Source organism: Diuraphis noxia, unplaced genomic scaffold (genome assembly GCF_037042655.1).
Source record: "Diuraphis noxia isolate RWA-SAM2 unplaced genomic scaffold, SU_Dnox_SAM2 contig0001, whole genome shotgun sequence".
In the NCBI taxonomy this organism is placed as follows: Eukaryota; Metazoa; Arthropoda; class Insecta; order Hemiptera; family Aphididae; genus Diuraphis; species Diuraphis noxia.
The window spans coordinates 72,129,681-72,150,655 of record NW_028301711.1 but is presented as its reverse complement, the minus strand read 5'-3'; the positions used below and the strand labels follow the sequence as shown (position 1 = coordinate 72,150,655).

The following is a 20,975-nucleotide window of genomic DNA, read 5'->3' as shown; positions in this document are numbered from 1 at the left end:
CAAATTTCTTCTTTTCTGATTGCATAAGGTTTCAGTTCCTCGCTTACTTTTATCGGCCAACCTTCATTCAAAAATTTAATAACTAAACTAAACTCTTTATCTTTTTTAGTTTTTACTCTAAGTACCTCATAATCAATAAGGCAAAGTCTTTTCCATAAAATCAACATAATCCACTTCTTTTGCTTGAATTAATACATCATCTTTATCAGGTAGTCTAGAAAGTCCATCTGCCACTTTATTATCATTACCTTTAATATGTACCACTTGATAATCAAATTCAGATAAACATAACGCCTATCTTTGAATTCTCCCAGAGGCCATAACAGGAATACCTTTCTTTTCCCCATACAACGCTAACAAAGGTTTATGGTCAGTCTCAAGAAAAAATTTTCTACCCAAAAGATACTGAGAAAATGTCTTTACCCCCCAGAAAACCGCTAAAGCCTCTTTTTGTATTACCGAGTATTTTCTTTCAGCCATGGTCAGGATTCTTGATGCATACCCTACTGGTCGCCTTTCTCCATTATCAAAAATATGCATTAACACTGCTCCTATACCATACTCCGACGCATCGCAAGACAACACAACATTTAAATCAGGATTGTAATGAACCAATAATGATTCTGATGCCATTGCTTGCTTTGTCTTATTAAATGCCTCTCTACATTCCTTTGTCCAAACAAATTTTACCTCTTTTTTTTAACAAATTGTAAATAGGACCTAGTAAGGTTGATAAATTTGGTATAAACTTAGCATAGTAGTTCACCATCCCTGTAAAGGCTTTTACTTCTGTGACACTCTTAGGCTCTACTGCATTAAGCATAGCTTTAACTTTATTTTTATCTCTTTCAATACCTTCAGATCCAATTACATGTCCTAGGTAATTTATTTTTGGTTGACAAAAAACTAAATTTTTTTTTATTTAACCTAAACCCAGCCTTTTTTAACCTTTTAAACACTTCCCTGAGATTATCTAAGTGTTCCTGTTCACTTCTACCAGTTACAATAATGTCATCTAAAAAGTTTTTAACACCCTTTGTTCCTAACAGCACTTTTTAAATAACACTCTGAAACTTTGAACAAGCTGGTTTGGTACCGAAAGGTAATCTTTTTACTATATAAATACCTTTACTTGTACTCCAAGCTAATAGTTTTTGTGTATTTTCACATAACTCTAACTGGTTATAAGCATTCAAAAATCCAATTTAGAGAATGTTTTACCTCCTTGTAACGCCACAAAAACATCTTCTACTCTTGGTAATGGATGATTAATATCTACTAAATATTTATTGATCTTATAATCTGCACATAATCTAATAGATCCATCTGGTTTAATCACAGGTACAAGTGGAGTACTCCATTCACTAGTCTCAACTTTCTGTATTATATCCTCCTTTTCTAATCTATCCAACTCCTCCTCAACTTTTTTTTTAAAAGCAAAAGGTATTGGTCTTGGTTTACAAAATATAGGTGTACATCATTCTTTAACTTTCAATGTCACTTTTTCATATTTATATTTACCAACTTTTTCCTCAAATAATTCCTCAAATTCATTCATTAGTAACTCTAATTTATTATTCTTATTTGTGCTCTCTACTTCAATCTTTGAAATACCCATAATCGTTATTCCTAATTTTTTCATTAAATCTCTACCTACCAGAGCTCTATGTCCTCTTTTTACTACTAATAATTTACCATATAACTCTCTTTCACCATACTTCAATTTTACTTCAATTTCTCCTGTTGGTTTAATAATTGAACCATCATACGTTCTTAGCTTTAACACCGTAGAATTAATGTGTATATGAGGTAACTTCTCTTTCACAATTTCTTCAGGTAATATTGATATACCTGCACCTGAATCAACTTCCATTTCAATTGATACATTTTCAATTTTTACCATTATCATTACAGGACTTAATCCGCAGTTACTTTCACTTTTAACCTCAACTTGAAACATATCCATAACTTTATTCTCCTCAACTTCAACAAAATGATTTTTAAATGTTTTACACACTTTTGCCAAATGCCCTACCGTATTACAATTTTTACATTTATATTGTTTATACTTACATTCTGAAAATCTGTGATTTGTCAGACCACATACATAACAAGCTTTATCATAATTTTTCTTCGAAGTCTTCTCGCCTCCCATTGTTGTTGATAGTTTCTTCTGCGAACCATAACCATTTTTCTTCTTAGCTCCTTCCCTGCTTCTCCCAATCGAATGCACCTCAATGTTAGTTGTTTTGATTGCGGCTTCTTTCTTCATTGCAATCTCCACCAGCTCACTCAAATCCTTGGTCGTTTCTTCTTCATACAAACGATCTTTGATTGGACCATCCTTCATCCCAGTAGTGAATTTATCTTTTAGTACTGGTATCAAATTTGGTCCGAACTACATTGCGCTGCAAAAGTTTTCATTTTTGCATACCAGTCTGATATGGACTCATTAGCATTCTGTCTTAGATTATAAAACTCCTCTCTTTTTCTATAAACTGATACTTTTTTAGCAAACTGCCTAGTCAGTACCTTGCATAGTTGCAATATAGTATGCAATATAGTAATATGCAGTAGATCACATAAATCCTTAAGCATCTTATATGCTTGTTCGCCCATGCATGTTATTAGTAATGGTACCTTACGTTCTTCAGGAATTCCATTTGCCTAAAAAAATTGCTCCATCCGCTCCTGGTACACATTCCAGTCGCCATCGATTCTGAACTCCGCCAAAGTTCCCATAGTACCATACATTTGGACTTGCTGTATAGTAGTACTCTCATTCCCGCCTTGGGCATTACTACTATTCCTGCCGTTCGTCATCGTTAAATGGTTGTTTTATCCTTTTCGATCGCGTTCACAATTACTGTTTTTGCCTCGTCGCCATTTGTAATATCTTATAAAGGTATCATAACACTGGTAGTTTACTGAAATAAACAACTTTGCTTTATTAGGTATTAATTAAATATACAAGATACAAGAATCTGGAACTCGCACATGGTTGTCTACAGCTCTTGTTACAACATTATATATTATACATTATAATTATTAGGTTATGTTATCATATGACGTTATCACACTTCATTATATTGTACAAGTTGTTTCAGCTTTTTCACACTGATGGGGATTAACATCGTTTTTTAAACTTATTTAATCACAATTAAAAAAAATTTAAAAATCATTTGCATAGAAAATTGCAGCAATGTTTCCGACCTTGTAATAATAAGTTCGGGAATCGGGAGATAAAGGTATACCTGGCATTTCTTTTTTGTATTTATTTATTCTCGATCGTATTACTTTTAAGAAAGCTTTTTTTTCTTAAAATAAACGAAATAAGTTACATATTATGTATTTAGTTTTTATATAATGAAATAATTATCATTGTTAAATAATCTATTTATATAATAATGAATTTAGTTTGGTTTAGTATTTTGTTCATTAAAACAAAGTGAGAAATTGCAAAAAATTGCATTATAAATTTAAATAGGCAGAGAATGAAGGAACATAAAGTATATAATTACAATAAAATATTAAAATGTATATATTATAATAAATATAATTTATAAGCAATAAATTATTACTAATAATCAAAAGCAATGACTTTTTATAAACTAACAACTCTAATATCTAATAATTTATTTTCCGAAAGTCGGCAAAAAAAAAGTCCAAATAATGTTCGTTCACTAGTTTTAATAATGTGCCGTTAGTTTTGATATTAGAGTGAATTTACCTATTATAAAATTTAAAAGTAAGATTATTATCTAGGGCCTCACGAAAGAATTGATTGATATTATTATTTTTTAAGTAAATTATGACCTATTTCACACTGTACATTTTAAAATGATCATAATTTACTTAAAAATATTAGCCAATAAAATGCTTCGTGGGACCCTAGATAATAATCTCACCTTTGAATTTTATGTTAGAGGTCAACTCACTCTAATATCATGAATAATAATAATAATAATAATAAATATCAAATTTATTAATTAATAATAATAATAGCACGATCAGGCCCGGATTAAGGCGTAAGCAGTTGTAGGCTCAGCCTACACAACCACGGATTTAGGGGCACGGGCACCGCATACTATCCTGATGTTATTTTACATTTTTATTTAAATATATCGGAAATTTGAAATAGTAATAATCAATCATAGATAATATTGTTATAATATTAATATTATTAATATTTATTATCTATGTAATCAATGCGTTTTGTTGTGCGGTCTTCTAAACCTTGTTTTAGTTTAAGATTGTTATTTTTCCGTAGAACCGGTCGCACACCGATAACGTGAGTAGACTGTAGACGGCAGACAATGCAAATAATGCGTTGTTTACTTGTTTATATTCGTCGTAGCTTGCCGCCGATTGTCACAAATTGAGGAAAATGGTATAAAATGTGGCTAATAAACCTAAAATAATATTTTATTATTTAATCAAGTATTGAGTAGAGAAATGTGTACAATATTTTTTTTAAATAGGGGCACCAAATTTTTTACAGCCTATGGGCACTGTAGATCTTAATCCGGGCCTGAGCACGACACTTAATACGACTCATAAGCGTGGTGTGTAAAATGTAGATAACACACTCGGCCTCTTAACATTTTGCATGTAATATCACAAGAAATGCATTAAAATTACGAGCAAAAAATGAAAATCTGCCTTTGAAAACAATATATGATGAAGAAGCTCTAAGGTAATGTAAATGGCTTTAAATAATAATATACCTATACCTATAAATGGCTACTTATTGTTAACTATATATTTTAGGCACCAAGTTGCCGCCGGCCTATATCCATGGTCAACTGCAGAGAGCATTATGCATTTTTCTAGGAGATCCTCGCTGCCTTCTTTGCCCCAGACATTACACGAGTTATCCATAAAATTTGATAATGGGGAGTTATTAAGATACTCATGTTGTGGTTCTTCCATATTTAGTGGATGTGTGCGAGATCCTGAAGGTAAAATAATAGTATTAGTTTATAGTTACATTAATAAATATTAAAACATTTAAAATGTAGGCTTTAATAGCAAATATCTATTATCGTATATGTCACCATCATAGATTAAGCCATTTTAAATTAGTGAAAATTATTCATTGCAACAAGGCCACATACTTAAAATCGTAAAAGAGGATTTATAAATTGATGATCAAGTATTATTAACACTTGATCACATAGTATTTTCCCAGGTAGCAAAATAACAATATTACCTATAACATTATAATAAAATTACAAACGTAATAAGTAATATTATACAATAACTATTAATTGAATATAAATACATTACAATAATATAACTGTATTAATATAGTCGGGGTCGACGAAAGCCCGCCTTGCCGTGGCGACCCCGCCCGGCCGGACCTTGGTCCAGTCGCTAAGAGGCTTTCACACTAACCCTCGTCCGGGGCAGGCCGACCCCGGACCGTACTAACCCCTAGGCAGTACGAATGCAACCGCCGAGTTAGCCCGCCGGCGGCCAGAGGGTGTAGGGCTACTGGGGCAGCCCCCCATAACCTTACTAACAACAATGGATACACAAAAAATAATAGATGATGTTACTGGTACAGAGGATTCGGACCCCTCAGACCCGGCAGGTGTGGGTGAGCTCGCCACACAGGTCGATATCGTTAGCTCAGGTAATGTAAGCTGGAAATTGGATCGGAAACAGATAGAGAATAAAGATTCGGACACATATAACAGACACTGCTACTCTGACCCTCTTAGACTCAGAGGAGGCGGAGACGACGACGACGACAATGAAAACGTCGTCGATATGACAAATGACGAAGGTACTAGTGGTGAAATGGGCACGACGGTAGGTGGCCTGAAGCGCGGCCCGCCCTCGCCAGAGGCGCAAAGCGCCAAGCAATCGAAGATGCCTAAGTCAGCTGATTGTAAAGAGTTAAATGACCTACTTGGATGGCTGGAACAAACAGTCATGCAAGAGAAAGGCAAGAAACTGGGAGTTCAGATCTCCGAGAGAATGATGAGTAAACTGCACAGACTCAGAACTGTCACGACTAGTCTGACACAAGATAATTTCAGGCTACAAGGGGAGCTAAAGGGTAAAGACGATACCCAGAGGACAAGCCTCACATGCTTCATTGAGAAACTTGACGCGAAAAACGCTGAGGCAAACAGCCTCAAAGTACAGATAGAAGCACTTAAGAGCTCGACACCAACGACCAGTCAAGCGCCTGTCTCAGCACCGGTCCCTAAGCCGACATATGCAAAAAAGACAGCGGTTAATCCTAAACCCACGGTGGCAAATGCGACTGCACCTAAGACAAAGAAAAGCACTGAAAAGAAGCAGCTCGAAAAGAGCTGAAACGTCAGGGCAACGACGCGCTTCATGATAGAGATCCCCAGTGGGACGACGGTGGCAAACGCCAAGTCGGAAGTCTGGGAGATGGTAAAATCCAAACTTAAGAACCCGAGAGCGAAGACCATAGTCAGCGGAAAAGCGCTCATAATTATTCCCGATGACACAAACACGTTGGAGGTGATGAAGGGCCTCGAAAACGTAGTCGAAATAAGCCTGAGAAAACCGCGAGTCATCATTTACGACGTTGACAGCGGAATATCCAAAGACGAGCTCGCCGAGTGCCTTCTGGGTCAGAACCCTGAACTCGGACTGACAGAAGATGATATTAGGTGCATGACACCATTGCATAAGTTAGGCCCGCGAAACGGTGATGTTGTTCCATTGGGTTATTGAGGCGCCCCCGAACGTCCTTGCCAAATTAGAAAACAAGTCAGCATACATAGGCATGACCCGCTGTCGATGCAAGCTACACAGCTCAACGCCGCAGTGCTTTAAATGCCAACAGTACGGACACACTTCGCTAAGGTGCGAACAGAAGACGCCAACTTGTAGACATTGTGCAGGCGCCCACGACTCCCGTACGTGTAAAGAGGAGACAACAAAATGCGCAAACTGTAAAGGTCCCCACATAGCTTCCAGCGCCTCGTGCAAGGCCAGGGGTCAAGCGACCAGAAACCTTTTGAGGCGCACGGACTTCGGTACACAATGACCGAGTCCGTAAGGTGCGCACAGCACAACGTCAATCGACAAAAAGTTGCAAGTCAACAGCTAAGGGACTTCTGTGACAGTGCATCGATAGACATTGTCCTTATACAAGAACCGGTCATGGCAAACGGTGCAGCCTACGCCTTCGAAAACTGCAGACAGACAGCAAATGGCGATAACTCGGGCGCGGTCATTGCAATCCTCGATCCTAGATTGAGGGTGATCGAAATTGCTGATCTGACTAGCCAGCACGTGGCAGTGGTAAAGATCTCAAGAGGCAGCGATGCTGATGCGATCACGGTGGTGTCGGCATATTTTAAGTATAACGTGCCGACCCACAACTTCATAACAAAATTAAGGACCGTACTCGATAGAGAAAACAGAACCGTTATTGGCGCCGACGTAAATGGTCACTCTCCACTATGGCACTGCGATAACACGAATGACCGCGGAAAACAAACCGTCGACCTAATTGAAGATTTTGGTCTAACAGTCGTAAACACAGAAAGCAACCTCCAAACATATGACCGGGAGGGTATGGGTTCGTCGAATATCGATGTCACCCTTGCTACGCCCCAAACCGCGAACTCAGTACAGGGCTGGTCAATTCAGGATGTGACCGACAGCGATCATAATGTGCTAACCTATACAATAGACCTCGAAATAGACAGATCCCCGATGGAGGTATCACACAGATATAACACTAAACGGGCCGATTGGGCCAAGTTCGTCACGCGACTGTGCCACCATAGTGCTAATATAAACAGTCCCAATATAGACACGCATGCTCGATCTATAGTCAAGGCAATACAGAATGCAGCCGCAGACTCTATGCCAACAATCAAAACAGCAGGCCGGAGAGCAGGCAAACAGCCATGGTGGACACCTGAACTCACCAGTGCCAAGAAGGCTTTAGAACGCATGAGGAGACTGGGCCTCCATAGGACTAACAGACCGGCTTATAACCAAGCACGAAACGCATATGTCGCACAAATAAGGTCCGCAAAGCTTGAAGCTTGGCGTTGTTTTGCTGGCGACATCAACGTTAATAAATGGGGAAAAGCGTTCAGCTGGGCAAAGAACGGCTCCAGGCCTAAGAAGGTTCCCTCTACCATGGCTCGCCCGGACGGAGTGATGACCAACAACATTGACGAAACAGCAGAAGTACTCTTAAGGACTTTCTTCCCAAGAGAAGGACAAAAAAGAGACTATGCCAAGAGTGGGCCCTTAGAAACTTACAATGAAACGATCGACGCTAGTAGAGTTAAAGCAGCGATCTGGAGGATGCGCCCTGAAAAAGCACCCGGATCCGACGGCATCACGGCTGGATTGCTAAGGAAAGCATGGCCGATCCTTGGGGATGAAATAGTACACCTATTCAGAACGTGTATCACAGAGGCCACCTTCCCTCAGCCCTGGAAGTGTGCCAATCTAGTTGTGCTCCTAAAGCAAGGGAAAAAGGATAACACGAGCCCGAAGTCGTATAGGCCTATCAGCCTTCTACCTACACTGGCAAAGGCACTCGAAACTTTGATCATTCAAGACCTTGAGAGGGAAACCGATTTAAACAGCTACATCCAGCAACATGGCTTCGTGCCGGGCAAATCAACCATCACGGCCATGAAGTCCCTATACGACTGGGTTAAGGGCAGCAGCGGCAGGCACGTGTTTGGAGTATTTCTCGACATCACTGGTGCCTTCGACAACGTTGGTTGGCACCCGCTCTTGTCCAGACTTGACACTCTTGGTGCGTCGCTCAGGACAATAAGACTAATCAAAAGTTACCTAGAAAACAGGACAGCAAGCCTAGTCATAGAGGGCAAAAGATATAATAGGACTATTGAACGCGGCTGTCCACAAGGGTCGCAGCTGGGCCCCACACTGTGGAAAGTCGCCATGACAGAAATAAGCAAAATACGACTGGACAACACGGCCAATATAGTATTGTACGCAGATGATATCGCGCTCACGGTGGCCGCGGCGAGACCCAACACCGCGCACGCCAGAATAGAGAAATATCTTGACAGCCTCAAAGTGTGGGCTAAAGCGTACGAGTTGGAGTTCTCACCAACAAAAAGCCAGATACTCAGTCTAAAAGGCGGACTGAAACCGGGCTACTCGATCGGCTTTGGAACGGGTGACAACGACCCAAGGATCGTTGCTGGTGCGACAGCTAAGTACCTGGGAGTCATACTTGACCCCAGAGAAAGTTTTTGGGACCACGTGTCGTCCCTCAATCACAAATCCGAAGATATGTACCGCAGACTTAGACAAATTACGTCGGCAAATTGGGGCATGGGCCGAGCGGCAGCCAAAGTAGTGTACGAAGCAGTCTTTCTTCCGCGTATAACGTACGCATCAGAGATATGGGCCGACGGAGGGTGCACCCTAAAGAAGGGTATTGCAGCCCTAGGAAGCATGCAAAGAGAACCACTGAGGGCAATCACGAGCAGCTACAGGACTGCGTCAACCAACTGCCTTTCGGTTGTGGCGGGTGTACTCCCACTCGACCTTGAGGTCAGAAGGGTGGCGCGGAAATGTAGACTGCGAGCCGGCGAAATTACACATGAGCAATATAACGACGAACTAGGCACGTTGATGACAGAATGGCAAAATAGATACGATTTAGTAGACAAAGGCGAGTGGACAAAATATATGATACCAGACGTGGCTTACCGATGCAAACTGCCACTTGAGTTAGATCACTATACCACACAGTTCTTAACCGGACACGGAGATTTCCGCAGCAAGCTCTACAGCTTCAAGCTCCAAAACAACCCTAACTGCGCATGCGGTAACGGAGCAGAGACGGTGAGGCATGTACTCTTGTCATGTATAAGAACGCGAGAACATCGCGAGGAGCTCACACGCGCACTGGCGGAAGAAGGAGTGGCTTGGCCTCCGGAGAAAGGAGCTTTTCTAACAACAAGGAAAACTTACGAAGCTCTGCAAACCTTTAGCAGTAAAAGTCTTAAAAACAGAACTTATAGGTAGGACCTACTATGGTCAGGACGCCGCCTCACCAGGAGGTGAAAGGCACAGACTCGGGGTGACCCGGGTGAGCACGCAAGGCGCAAGTGGCACAAGCGGCGGGTCACGCTCGAGCGCGTCCTGACCGGGGCGTGCTCACGCGTCAAGGGACGACGGGTAGTTGGGCCCTGTGGCTGGGGCAGTACCGCCACAGTATTCCCTGCTTGTCGTAAAAGCCGACTAAAAGGGACTGGCCAGTCGGGGCTGACGCCTGGGGCGTGGACGCACCGAAACCTTCGGGGATTAGGGCGTTGCAGAGGTTCTGACCGTGACCTCGAGAAGAACGGGTCGCTCTCTCCGGAGAGGCCTCAGGAAGGCGCACACACCGAAACCTCCGGGGACTAGGGTGTCGGAGGTTCTGACCGCGACCTCGTGAAGAGCGGGTCGATCACCGAGCTTGGCAAACTCGGTGATGCCTCTAGGAGGCGCAGACCGGGCCCACCGTGAGCCCGTGGTACACGGCCCAAATCTCGGGAGGACTACAAGCTGAGGCAAGACGCTGACGGAGCTTCGCCCGAGCATCCCACCATTGATGTGCCTTACCTGACGGGAGGCGAGAATGGTACATCGGGATGTGGGGGAGCCCCGCGACGCTGAGGAAATTGGCGCCGTGCCCTCACACGTCGGTCGCGCACCGGTCTCGGCCGAGGCGCGGTCGGCAGCGGATTGGTTTCGATGTGGCTGTCACAGGAGCGACTGTGTGGTTAACAGACCAAGCTCGGTCTAGGGGAAGGCTGCCGAGTGAGATTACTCCTTAGCGCTCACCCAGCCTATCGGCGGGGCTATATGCACCGAAGGTTGCCCGTGACCAAACACGGGAAGCGATGAGGATAGCTCGCGACCCGACCGGGGTGGCGAAGGGCACGTGTACGCCTTAGCCGAACGGTACGAGCGTGCTCTCTCCCGACTTCGGTGGGAACGGGAGTCCGCCCGGTGCTCGTGGTCCGTAGACGACGCGCGGCCGGCGGTCGGCGGGTAGCTCCGCCGCACGTCGACCGTGAACCTCCGCGGCTCTTGACTAGCGCACAGCGCTAATGTGAGGTCCGCGGTTGTAGCCGCAAGGCACCAAACCCGGGAGTCTTCGTGTATTAATATAGTATTATTATTTGGCAAGTTTGAAATTATTATTATAATAACATTTCAAAAATAACATTTTTATAATAACATGAAAAAAATAATATTATTAAATTTCAAATATAACAATTCTATAATAATATAAAAAATCAGATTAATATATTTTTAAACACTATTATATTAATAATACATTCATATTATATCCTTATATCAAATATTTTATAATAATCACCAAAATAAAATCTGTGCCTCATTCTTCATATTTGTATTAGATAATACATTTTGATAATTTAATTACTAATTTTACATTACCTGATTACCTTAAAAGGAACATTTAATAGAAATATTTAGTTTATTATTGTTCATTGTTTGAGGTGCCAATTCAATTATAATGTTAATAGTTATTGGTTAGATATTATTGTAGCTGGTATATAAATATATCAATTATACACCAGCTTGTTTATGAATATAAACATACATAAATTTCCCATGTATTTTGTTATATATTATTGATTATTGAACAGTTTAGGATAAATAAATTCAATACATTTTCAAATTTTTTAACTAAGAATTCTTTTAATTTCAGGTATTTCTTATTACCTTTATATAGTAGATTACAATTTTTAATAAAACATACACATACATCTTTTTTTTTCCTAAACGCTGCTCCAGCTAAATATATTTTTATTGGCATTTCGATATCCGAATTTGATATGTCTTGAAAACTTCTGATTTTTCTTATGGCTTCTTATGGTAAAAAAAATTCAATACAGATTATTATTTTAATAAACTGATTTGAACATCATATTATGCTTTCAGTGAAGTGGATATTGAACAGGGGATTTTAAGTAGGTGTATAAATATTGTGAACCTACTTAGAAGTATGGGTTAAAATAACAGAAGTGCACAGAAGTGCAAAGAAGTATTAGAAGTAATGGTGTATAAAAAAAAGAACCATTGATGTGCAAAAACCACTTATTATGCACAAATTAAACCTCATTTGGTAGCTAATTCAAAACAAAAAGATTTATCTGTATCAAAATATATAAAATAATCACAATCAGTTGAAATATTTATGTTTAACAGATCATTAGCATTTTCAGTATGTAAATTACGATTTTGAGTCTTATTGATATTATCTGTTACACTATCATCTGATATAAAATCATTATTATTCGGGCTATTATTTGTTTCAACTATACTATTTTCTGTAGTTTGGGATAAATTATTAGGAGAGTTATCAATACTATCTATAAAGTCATCAATAAAAAAAGAATTATCTTCTACAGAATTATAATGGGCTTCTAATTCTTCATTAATTCGCCTTTTTTTTTATCGATAACTTAATGGAAATGATTTTTTCATACTTGAACTAGGTATAAACAAAAAATGGTTAGGTATATAGGTATCTGTAATTTATTTATAATTTATCTCATTAAATACCTAGATTAGGTACAGACTGGTATAGACTAATTGAAATGATACTGTATAATATAGGTCTTTTAGAATAAAGCATAATTAGTTTACCTATATTAAACATAATTTTGTTTTTTCAATATAATATATGTACCCTCGTAAGTAACTTGACCTATTGGAAATCTACAACATGTGATGCTTAATTGTCAAAACCTCAAAGGTTTTTACAATTTATATTTGTGATTTGCTACGATTGTAAATGATCAGCATTGAGCACTGTAGTTAAGATTTTGAGTGCACATCGACACAGCATATTATCAAAAATATGTGCGTTCAGAATGGACATATTTACTAGATTTACAGATTACTTTTAAGGGCAAGGGGTACAATAATAGTTTAAGCTTTAGTTCACAGTTGAACTCGGCTCAGCGTAAAATTGAAGTAGTACCAAGGTGGTTCAAAATTGAGCTGTAGTTTAAGGTTGGCTCAATGTGAGCGGCAGGTTACGGTGGCTCAGGAACAGTTTAGTCAAGTGAAAGTGATAATTATGCTATTAATAGAATAATATGCAATTTATAATTTTATTGATAGTGTTTGATAATGTAGTAACGGCTCTATTTTTGTATTCACTTTCTTTAATTTTAAAAAGAAAATGGCTAAAAGAGCCCCAAATTTCACCCAAAATGAAAAATAATGGTTATTACATTATGTTGATAAAAATAAACATGTATTAGAATGCAAAAAATCAGATGTGAATACAAATTGGTGAGTTATATTTTAATACTATAATAGTATTTTAGTATACTTCTACAATGATACGTACAACAAAATATTGAATATCATAGAATGAAAATAAAAACTTGGGAGAAGATTGAGCAAGAGTTCAATGCTTCAAGTAATGGAGAATATCGTTCCAGCTAAGTTCTTAGAAAGAAATGGGAAAACGTGAAAAAAAGGGCAAAGGAAAAGGCAGCTGAGGAAAAACACGAAATGATTACTACGGGTGGAGGTCCTGCACCTTAAATAAAATTCAATGATGAGGAAAAAAGAGTGATTGAAATTTTAGGAGAAGAACGTGTATCTGGATCAAAATTTGAATTTGATTGTGATAATGGTAATATATTTGAATTACTGTTAGATTTATAACTTACTTTTAGCAAACAAATTCAATGTGCTAATATATTATTTGAATTACAGAAGATTTGTGTACTGAAATAATTTTTGAAACAGATGATTACATTATTGATGGTACAGGTAATTTGAAAATTGTAATGTAATAAATCAAATCAATTTCTTAAATTCATCTGAAAGTGCACCATTACTACGAGTTATTAAATAATATGTATGAATGAAATTCAGTATTATTTTATATTTTGAAATTTATCCTATTCTAGATACTGATACTACTGGTATGCTGGAATCAATAAGTATAATGAAAGACCGCCGAGTAGTCTATTGATTCCACCAATAAAAGAAATTAAAAAACCAGAAATGGATAAGTCTTTGAATGTTGCTAAACCAAATGCATCAGGTAAAAAATATAGTAAAATAAATAAGAACAAAATTAAAAATTTATTAGAAGGTTATATTATCAATTGAAACTATGATAAAATATTTCTTAATTCAAGCCTTTACTTCAATTTGATTGATTATTAATTTTCTTATTTAATAACAATTGCATACTTATAAATAATAAAAATATCAAATAACAGTGTGACATTTAGAAAATGCAAAAAAACTAGTTTTCAATAAATTGTCTTTTGGTTGGTTTTGAAACTACACGCCTCAATTACTTTCTATACAAGACTGGTTGAATTGAATTTCATGTTTATTAAAAATAGCTTGATTAATAAATTAACACACCATTAATTATAATTTCTTATTTAAATATTAATCCCTATAATAATAATGACGGTATGTAATTGTGATTTTTGTAAGTTTAGGCTGCATACATGGATATAAAATATTAATTATACTTAACCAATTATTAACTGTTTCAGATTTTCAATCGAAATGGAAAAATATGAGTGCTGAAAGTCTTAGACAACCAATTACAGAATGTTTGAAACAAGTAGATGGAAGTATTTCCAATACACAAGGTTTGTAAACAAACCATTTTAAATTTTACCAATATAAAGTCATTTATTAAAATAACTTATTTTCTATAATACATAATTATGTATCTAAAAATTGAATCACCATTCACTAGAAAACGGAAACATTTACAAGATAAAATTTATAAATGGATAAATAATAAGTCAAATGTGGCTGAAGAATCTGTGGCACTACAAAATGTTAAAGCAAATGGCGAAAAAATACTTTATGAACTTAAAGAAAAAAAACTGAAGCAGGAATTGATCTTTTCTGCCCAAAAGCATGCATTAGAAATTGACATTTTAGAATTACAAAAACAGAAACTCCAAAAAGAATTAGGAATACCATTTTAGATATTTAAGGATGTTAAAAAAAAATCTTCTTATTAATTTAAGAATGTGGTTACTTTTATTTTGTATCTTGTGAATAGTTTACTTCTAATATAAAAATTAATTATTGTTTTTTTATTAATTATTTGAAAAAAAGGAGTATACTAGTCTACACAAATAGGGTAACCACTATCCCCTACAAGCAAATTTTCACCCATTAAACCATGTTCAAATTTACTTTTAATCACAGAATTTTTAAATATATTAGCATCATGGGCACTACCGGGCCAATGACAAACAATATTTTGGATTTGAAAATTGGAATCACAAATAGTTTGAACATTTATGGAAAAAAATTGTTTACGATTTCGATATAACTCTGCATTATTTCCCCCTGGCGAACGAATTTTGATATGTGTACAGTCGATAGCACCTATACACCTTGGAAATTTTGCAATTTGATAAAATCCTTGCCAAACTGTTTCCACTTCCTCTGTTGTACTTGGAAATTTGATGAAATGTGGACATAAACTTGCAAGGGCTTGAGAAACACGCCGCACAATCCTACCAGAAGTAGATCTCTCAACTCCTGAAAAATCTGCAGAAACTCTCAAGAAAGATCCAGTTGCATAATATCGTAATGTAATTAATAGCTGATTTTGAGCGGACACAGCATGATTTCTATAGTAAAAAAAAAAAAAAATATTCAAAATTACATTTGAGTCAAGAACCATTTACAACTATGCAGAAACTATGTCTATTATTATAATTTATAAGTAATTAATTCACAGGAACAATAATTTTATTATTTATGTTACATTCAAGTAGGTAATTTTTTATCATTTAACTTGAAAAAAATTAATCAAATTAATCTTATATTAATTTTCCTATTATTAATTACCTATTTCATCAAATTTAAGATAAGAGGTAAACAAATACTGAAAGATGTAAGTCAGTCAACCTAATAAATAAATAAATAAATCAATCAATCAACAATCAAACAAAAAACAGGATATGAACAATTTTTCGTTCAACATGCATGTTCAAAAGCCAATTAAATGTGTCACAACGAGCATTGAAAATCATATAAATTCTACAGCAACATTAATTTTTTTCAACATTTTTAGTTTGTGCTACACATCATAATCTACCAGTCATAAGTTCGATAAAAATAACAAGCACATACAAAAGATTAGATTTACCTAGTGGTTCGATGAGAAATTTTTTCTTTAAACAGGTCCAAAACAAAGAGTGTAGTAGCTTTTGACAAACGAAATCGATCGATAAATTCTTGGTCTAACCATTTTTCAAAATGATTTGTACGAGGTCTGATATTTTTTGCTCGTCGTGGGAATGCAATTATTAATGCCAAATCAAATAGATCTTTGTCATCTGAACTACTAGAACTATCTTCAGAAAAATCCATATTATGACTTTATGAGCACCTAAAAATAAATTCTATTGAATACATAATGGATTGGAGCTGACAACTGAAAGTAGATAAATATACAGTCATACAGTGAGTCAGTGAGTTATTTTAGTTACTTTAGAGAACCATCTAATGAATTCAATTATACAAATAGTTCCACACATAAAATATTGATGAACAAATAATAAATCAAACTCTTTACTCTTGTAAATTAAAATGAAACTACTTCCATTTTCCGATTTTCCATGCGTATTGCGTGATGCACTGATGCGATAATCAGCAAATAGTAGACAGCATTACAGCAACCACTACCAGTTATCAATTATCATAGTGTTATCGCAACAAGATATCAATATCAACTGATAATTATCTAGATATTATATAAAATCTAGATAATTATCTATAAACCTTGAGCTCAGCCTGCCCCCAACTGAACTCACTACGAACGTGAATTGTACACGTGAATCATGACTGAGCTGAAGCTCAGTCTTCAAATTGAGTTCAAATGAGCTTGAGCTTAAACTATTATTGTACCCCTTGCCCTAAGTATTTGCTCATTACCAGTTATCAGATCCCAAGCACATACCTACTAACTAAGGCACATCCATAAAATAAAATAGTTTTGCAACTACCTAGGTATATGTAAGTCAGAATTACCTAGCTTTTAACTTTGATAGTTAAAACGACAAATTCACAAATATGTTTTTGATTTAATTCTGACTCATAACATTAAAAACAACAGTATAGATTTAATAGACAATTTCACATGGGTACAATATTAAGTTTAAATGCATAAGGCGAATATAGCCTACATGAAGTCATGATAACGAAAGCATGTGCGTGAATGTAGTAAGTCTATGCCCAATGGAATCTGCTAAGTATTATTAGGTACCCCGTGACTCGTATTATATTTAATTTATATTATATTAATACAGTAATTTACTTACCTATAATATTGTTGCCGAAAATAAGTAAACTGGCGCGACTCTAGCAGTAATTTTAAATTAATAAATATAATATGAGACAAACCGAAGTTTCCACAACACAATTGACACACACAAGTTTAAGAGTAATAACAAATAACAATAACCAATACAATGAGCACTGAGCAGTGAAAATGTAAAATGGTCATTATACGATATACCTACTCCATGTCTACATTTAAGAGAACACGTAAGACATAACGCTTTTGTGACCGATTGGAGATTACGTTGGGCGGCACGTATTCGCGCGGACCAGCAAGCGTGGCGGTGATATAAAATAATATGCTGATAACAATAATAACAATTAACACATAGTTATTTATAGAACTACACGTAGTACATACGAATTACGGTATACCGTCTACGAATATCGGAATGCCATATAATTAGAATTTTGAGTACACTGTATTGTACACTATAGTAAACCAGTTCACGTGTGCACAAGTGCCCAACTGACTTTTGTTTGTTGCTGGGCAGCAGACTGATCTTTGTCCGGTAACAGTGATGTATACTGAAGTGATGGAAGGCAAAGCGGATGGGTGTACCTATATTATAATATAATAATATGTAGCCACGTATGCTTATATGTATATAATACGTGTATAATACAATTTTTATTTATTTTTAAATAAATACATATTGGTACACCATACACGTACGGACAAGTGCGCATACTTAAGCTGCAATAAATATTTTTACTACACACCTTCGTATGAATTATACGTGACATGGATTATCCACCAAACTAGCTACAAAAATAGTAGTATATAATAATTTCTAAATTCTAATATGAATACATTTTTGTATTTATCTCCTATTCTAGAAAATATATCAAGTCCATTAATAAAATAACATAAGCAATTATAGTAGTGGTATTTGGTATGTATTATGTAGTGTAAAGAATTTAAGTAGAAAATTTACGTAACCACCACTAGTCTATATTATAGATTTAAAAAGAGTAGGTCAGCGCTGGTCGTTACTCGGACTGGTAGTGTATTATTACATTTCGATTTAAATGCAATAATATATACTACTAATATTAATTTCATAATTTCATAATAATAATATAATAATATTTTATTTTTACTTCTATAATAATATAATATATGCAACGTAAATAAAACAATAGTATATTATTTTAATTATATTATTTTAGAAGTAATGAATTAATAATATTTCAGTATTATTATCATTACATTTTTGCTACCTGGGTTAGTATTTAATATATTTATATATAAAATAATAACAAATTTTTAGTAATTTTAGTAATAATAATTGAAAAATGTAAATGGATTTTGAGTGAAGAGTGCATAATGTGTATATTGTAAACAAATAATACATTAAATAAAAATAGAATAATCAGGCTCAAATAGGATATATTTACAGGATGGGTTATGGTGATATACGCCTCTCATTAAATATAATTGAAAAAATAAAATATTTTAATTATTAACAGATATAATATGCATCGGAGAATCACCAGAATTCACTCTGTATAAAAAAACCATAAGTATAAGTAATTTAGAAAATGTTTGGTTTCTAAAATAATTGTACTTTCACAATATCATGTTAAAAAAAATATATGCTAATAAGGTTCAGATTGAAATAGGAGATGATTTAACTTAAATAAGTAAATACTGTGCAAATTTATGTTTATGAATACAAATTAATTAATTATTTATAAAAATTATAAACACTAAAAACAAGGTTAAAAAACAATTCCAAAATGCATTTACAAAAATGTGTAAGTTCAAGCATTAAATAATAATTAGGGGCTAACGGTTCACTACCATGAGGCGATACCACAAGAAAAAAAAATATAAAATAATAATCAAAACAAAAATATCCATAAATATCTGCTGTTTACAATCAAAACATTGTAATATATTATTTAAATAATAAAATAATATTATGATGAATAATTAGAAACTTTAAATAAAATATAAACAATTTTATTCTTAAGTGATAAAAACATCAAGTTTAGACTAAAAATTGTGTGATTTACTACTCATCCTTAAATTTTAAATTTCAAATGAAATTTATTAATATGATAGTATGATACACATTTAATTTTTATAGTTATTTACCTTGATAAATACATTTTTAGTTTATGACTTAATACATAGAGTATTATACTTACTGAATTAGGTAATATACAATTTTTGACAGGCAAATTCAGTATTATATTGGCATGCCCTCAACTGATAAACACAGTATTATTACATAACATTACTGAAGTTCACGCAGACGCAACTTTTAAAGTAGTCACATCAAATATGGGTAGCCAGATTCTAAGCATTCATTGCATGATTAATAATTCTGTAAGTGTTAATATGTATAATTTAAAATAATAGGTAGTTAATTTATTTTAATTCTTAAATAATGTTATGGTAATTTAACCGAGATTAATTTTCCTAATTACCTAACAAATAATCAAAAATTTCTAATTATATTTTTCAGTCTATACCAATTGCTTATGCATTGATGGAATCAAAATCTAGAAATTCCTATCAATGTGTTCTAGACTTTATGAAGGCAAATCTACTTCCTAACCTTAACCCTGACATTATAATCACAGATTTTGAACCAGCCTTAAGAGATTCACTTCTATCTTCTTTAGGTGTAAAAGGAACCAGAGTTATGGGATGTTGGTTTCATCACAATCAGGTTGATAATATAATTTTAATAACACTTACATGTTACATAAAAAAAAATACATATATGTATATATCATAATATTTAACTTGTGAATATATTTAAATTACTCAATTGTTATTACAATGGTAAAATTGAATTATATTAACTTAGTTAAATTAAGTTACACATATTTTTAATACTTACACTAGTCCTATTTTCATCTTTGGCGCACCATTATTTTCAAATAAAATTATGAAGTCAACAAATTTAAATCTATTTAATATTGTAAAAATAAATATTTATTGCATTTTTTTTTTTATATTTACCAACTTGTTTTGATTAAATTATTAATTAGGCTGTATGGAAGAAAATGAAGTCTTATAATTATTTGGCAACTGTTAATTCAAATCAGTATGCATTAAAATCTTTGAGGATGCTCATGTGTTTGCCTCTATTGCCGGGAGCAGAAATTGAGCAAGGGTTTTTGCTCATTATTAAAGCATATGCTATCAATCATAATGTACCAATGCCAAACCTTTTCAACTATTATCAAAGGTAACTTAATTTTAGACAAATTTAATTTAATTAAAAAAGATTAAAATTAAACATTAAACTAATTAACTACTTTTCTTATATTTTTTATTCTATTTACAGTTATTGGATAAGACGTGTTGGTGTAAATATTTTATCAGTTAATGGCATCCCTAGAAGGATAATATAATTATGTTGATTTTAATTACTAGGTCAAATATGTGCGCTGAGTGTAAAGTGCCATACGATGGTTACACAGCTGGAAAATGGCCAACAACCTACGAGAAATTTAAAAACAAAATACCTTATAAATTCCAAGCGCATCAAACAGGCAACTGAACACCATGAAGCTTGGTATACTGAGTGTTTGGCAATTTTTGGTAAAATGCTCTCATTTTTGTGCAACTTATGAACTTAGGC

The 20,975-nt window shown here is 35.1% G+C and overlaps 1 protein-coding gene across 1 annotated transcript; it reads left to right on the top strand.

Annotated features, from left to right (window-relative positions):
* Window positions 1-4,804: 4,804 nt before the first annotated feature.
* Window positions 4,805-20,583, top strand: LOC107171591 (uncharacterized). Its single transcript, XM_089216642.1, has 4 exons — window positions 4,805-4,961; window positions 19,557-19,708; window positions 19,848-20,054; window positions 20,380-20,583. Exons 1-4 carry the CDS (start codon window positions 4,820-4,822, stop codon window positions 20,581-20,583), a joined length of 705 nt encoding a protein of 234 aa, XP_089072768.1. The 5' UTR covers window positions 4,805-4,819.
* Window positions 20,584-20,975: the final 392 nt, after the last annotated feature.

Bases quoted from the DNA above. Each gene is read 5' to 3' on its own strand.
- LOC107171591 (XM_089216642.1), top strand. From the start codon at position 4,820: ATGCATTTTTCTAGGAGATCCTCGCTGCCTTCTTTGCCCCAGACATTA. The intron at 19,709-19,847 runs GTAAGTGTTAAT...TATATTTTTCAG, and splicing joins ATTGCATGATTAATAATTCT to TCTATACCAATTGCTTATGC. The intron at 20,055-20,379 runs GTTGATAATATA...ATTATTAATTAG, and splicing joins GTTGGTTTCATCACAATCAG to GCTGTATGGAAGAAAATGAA.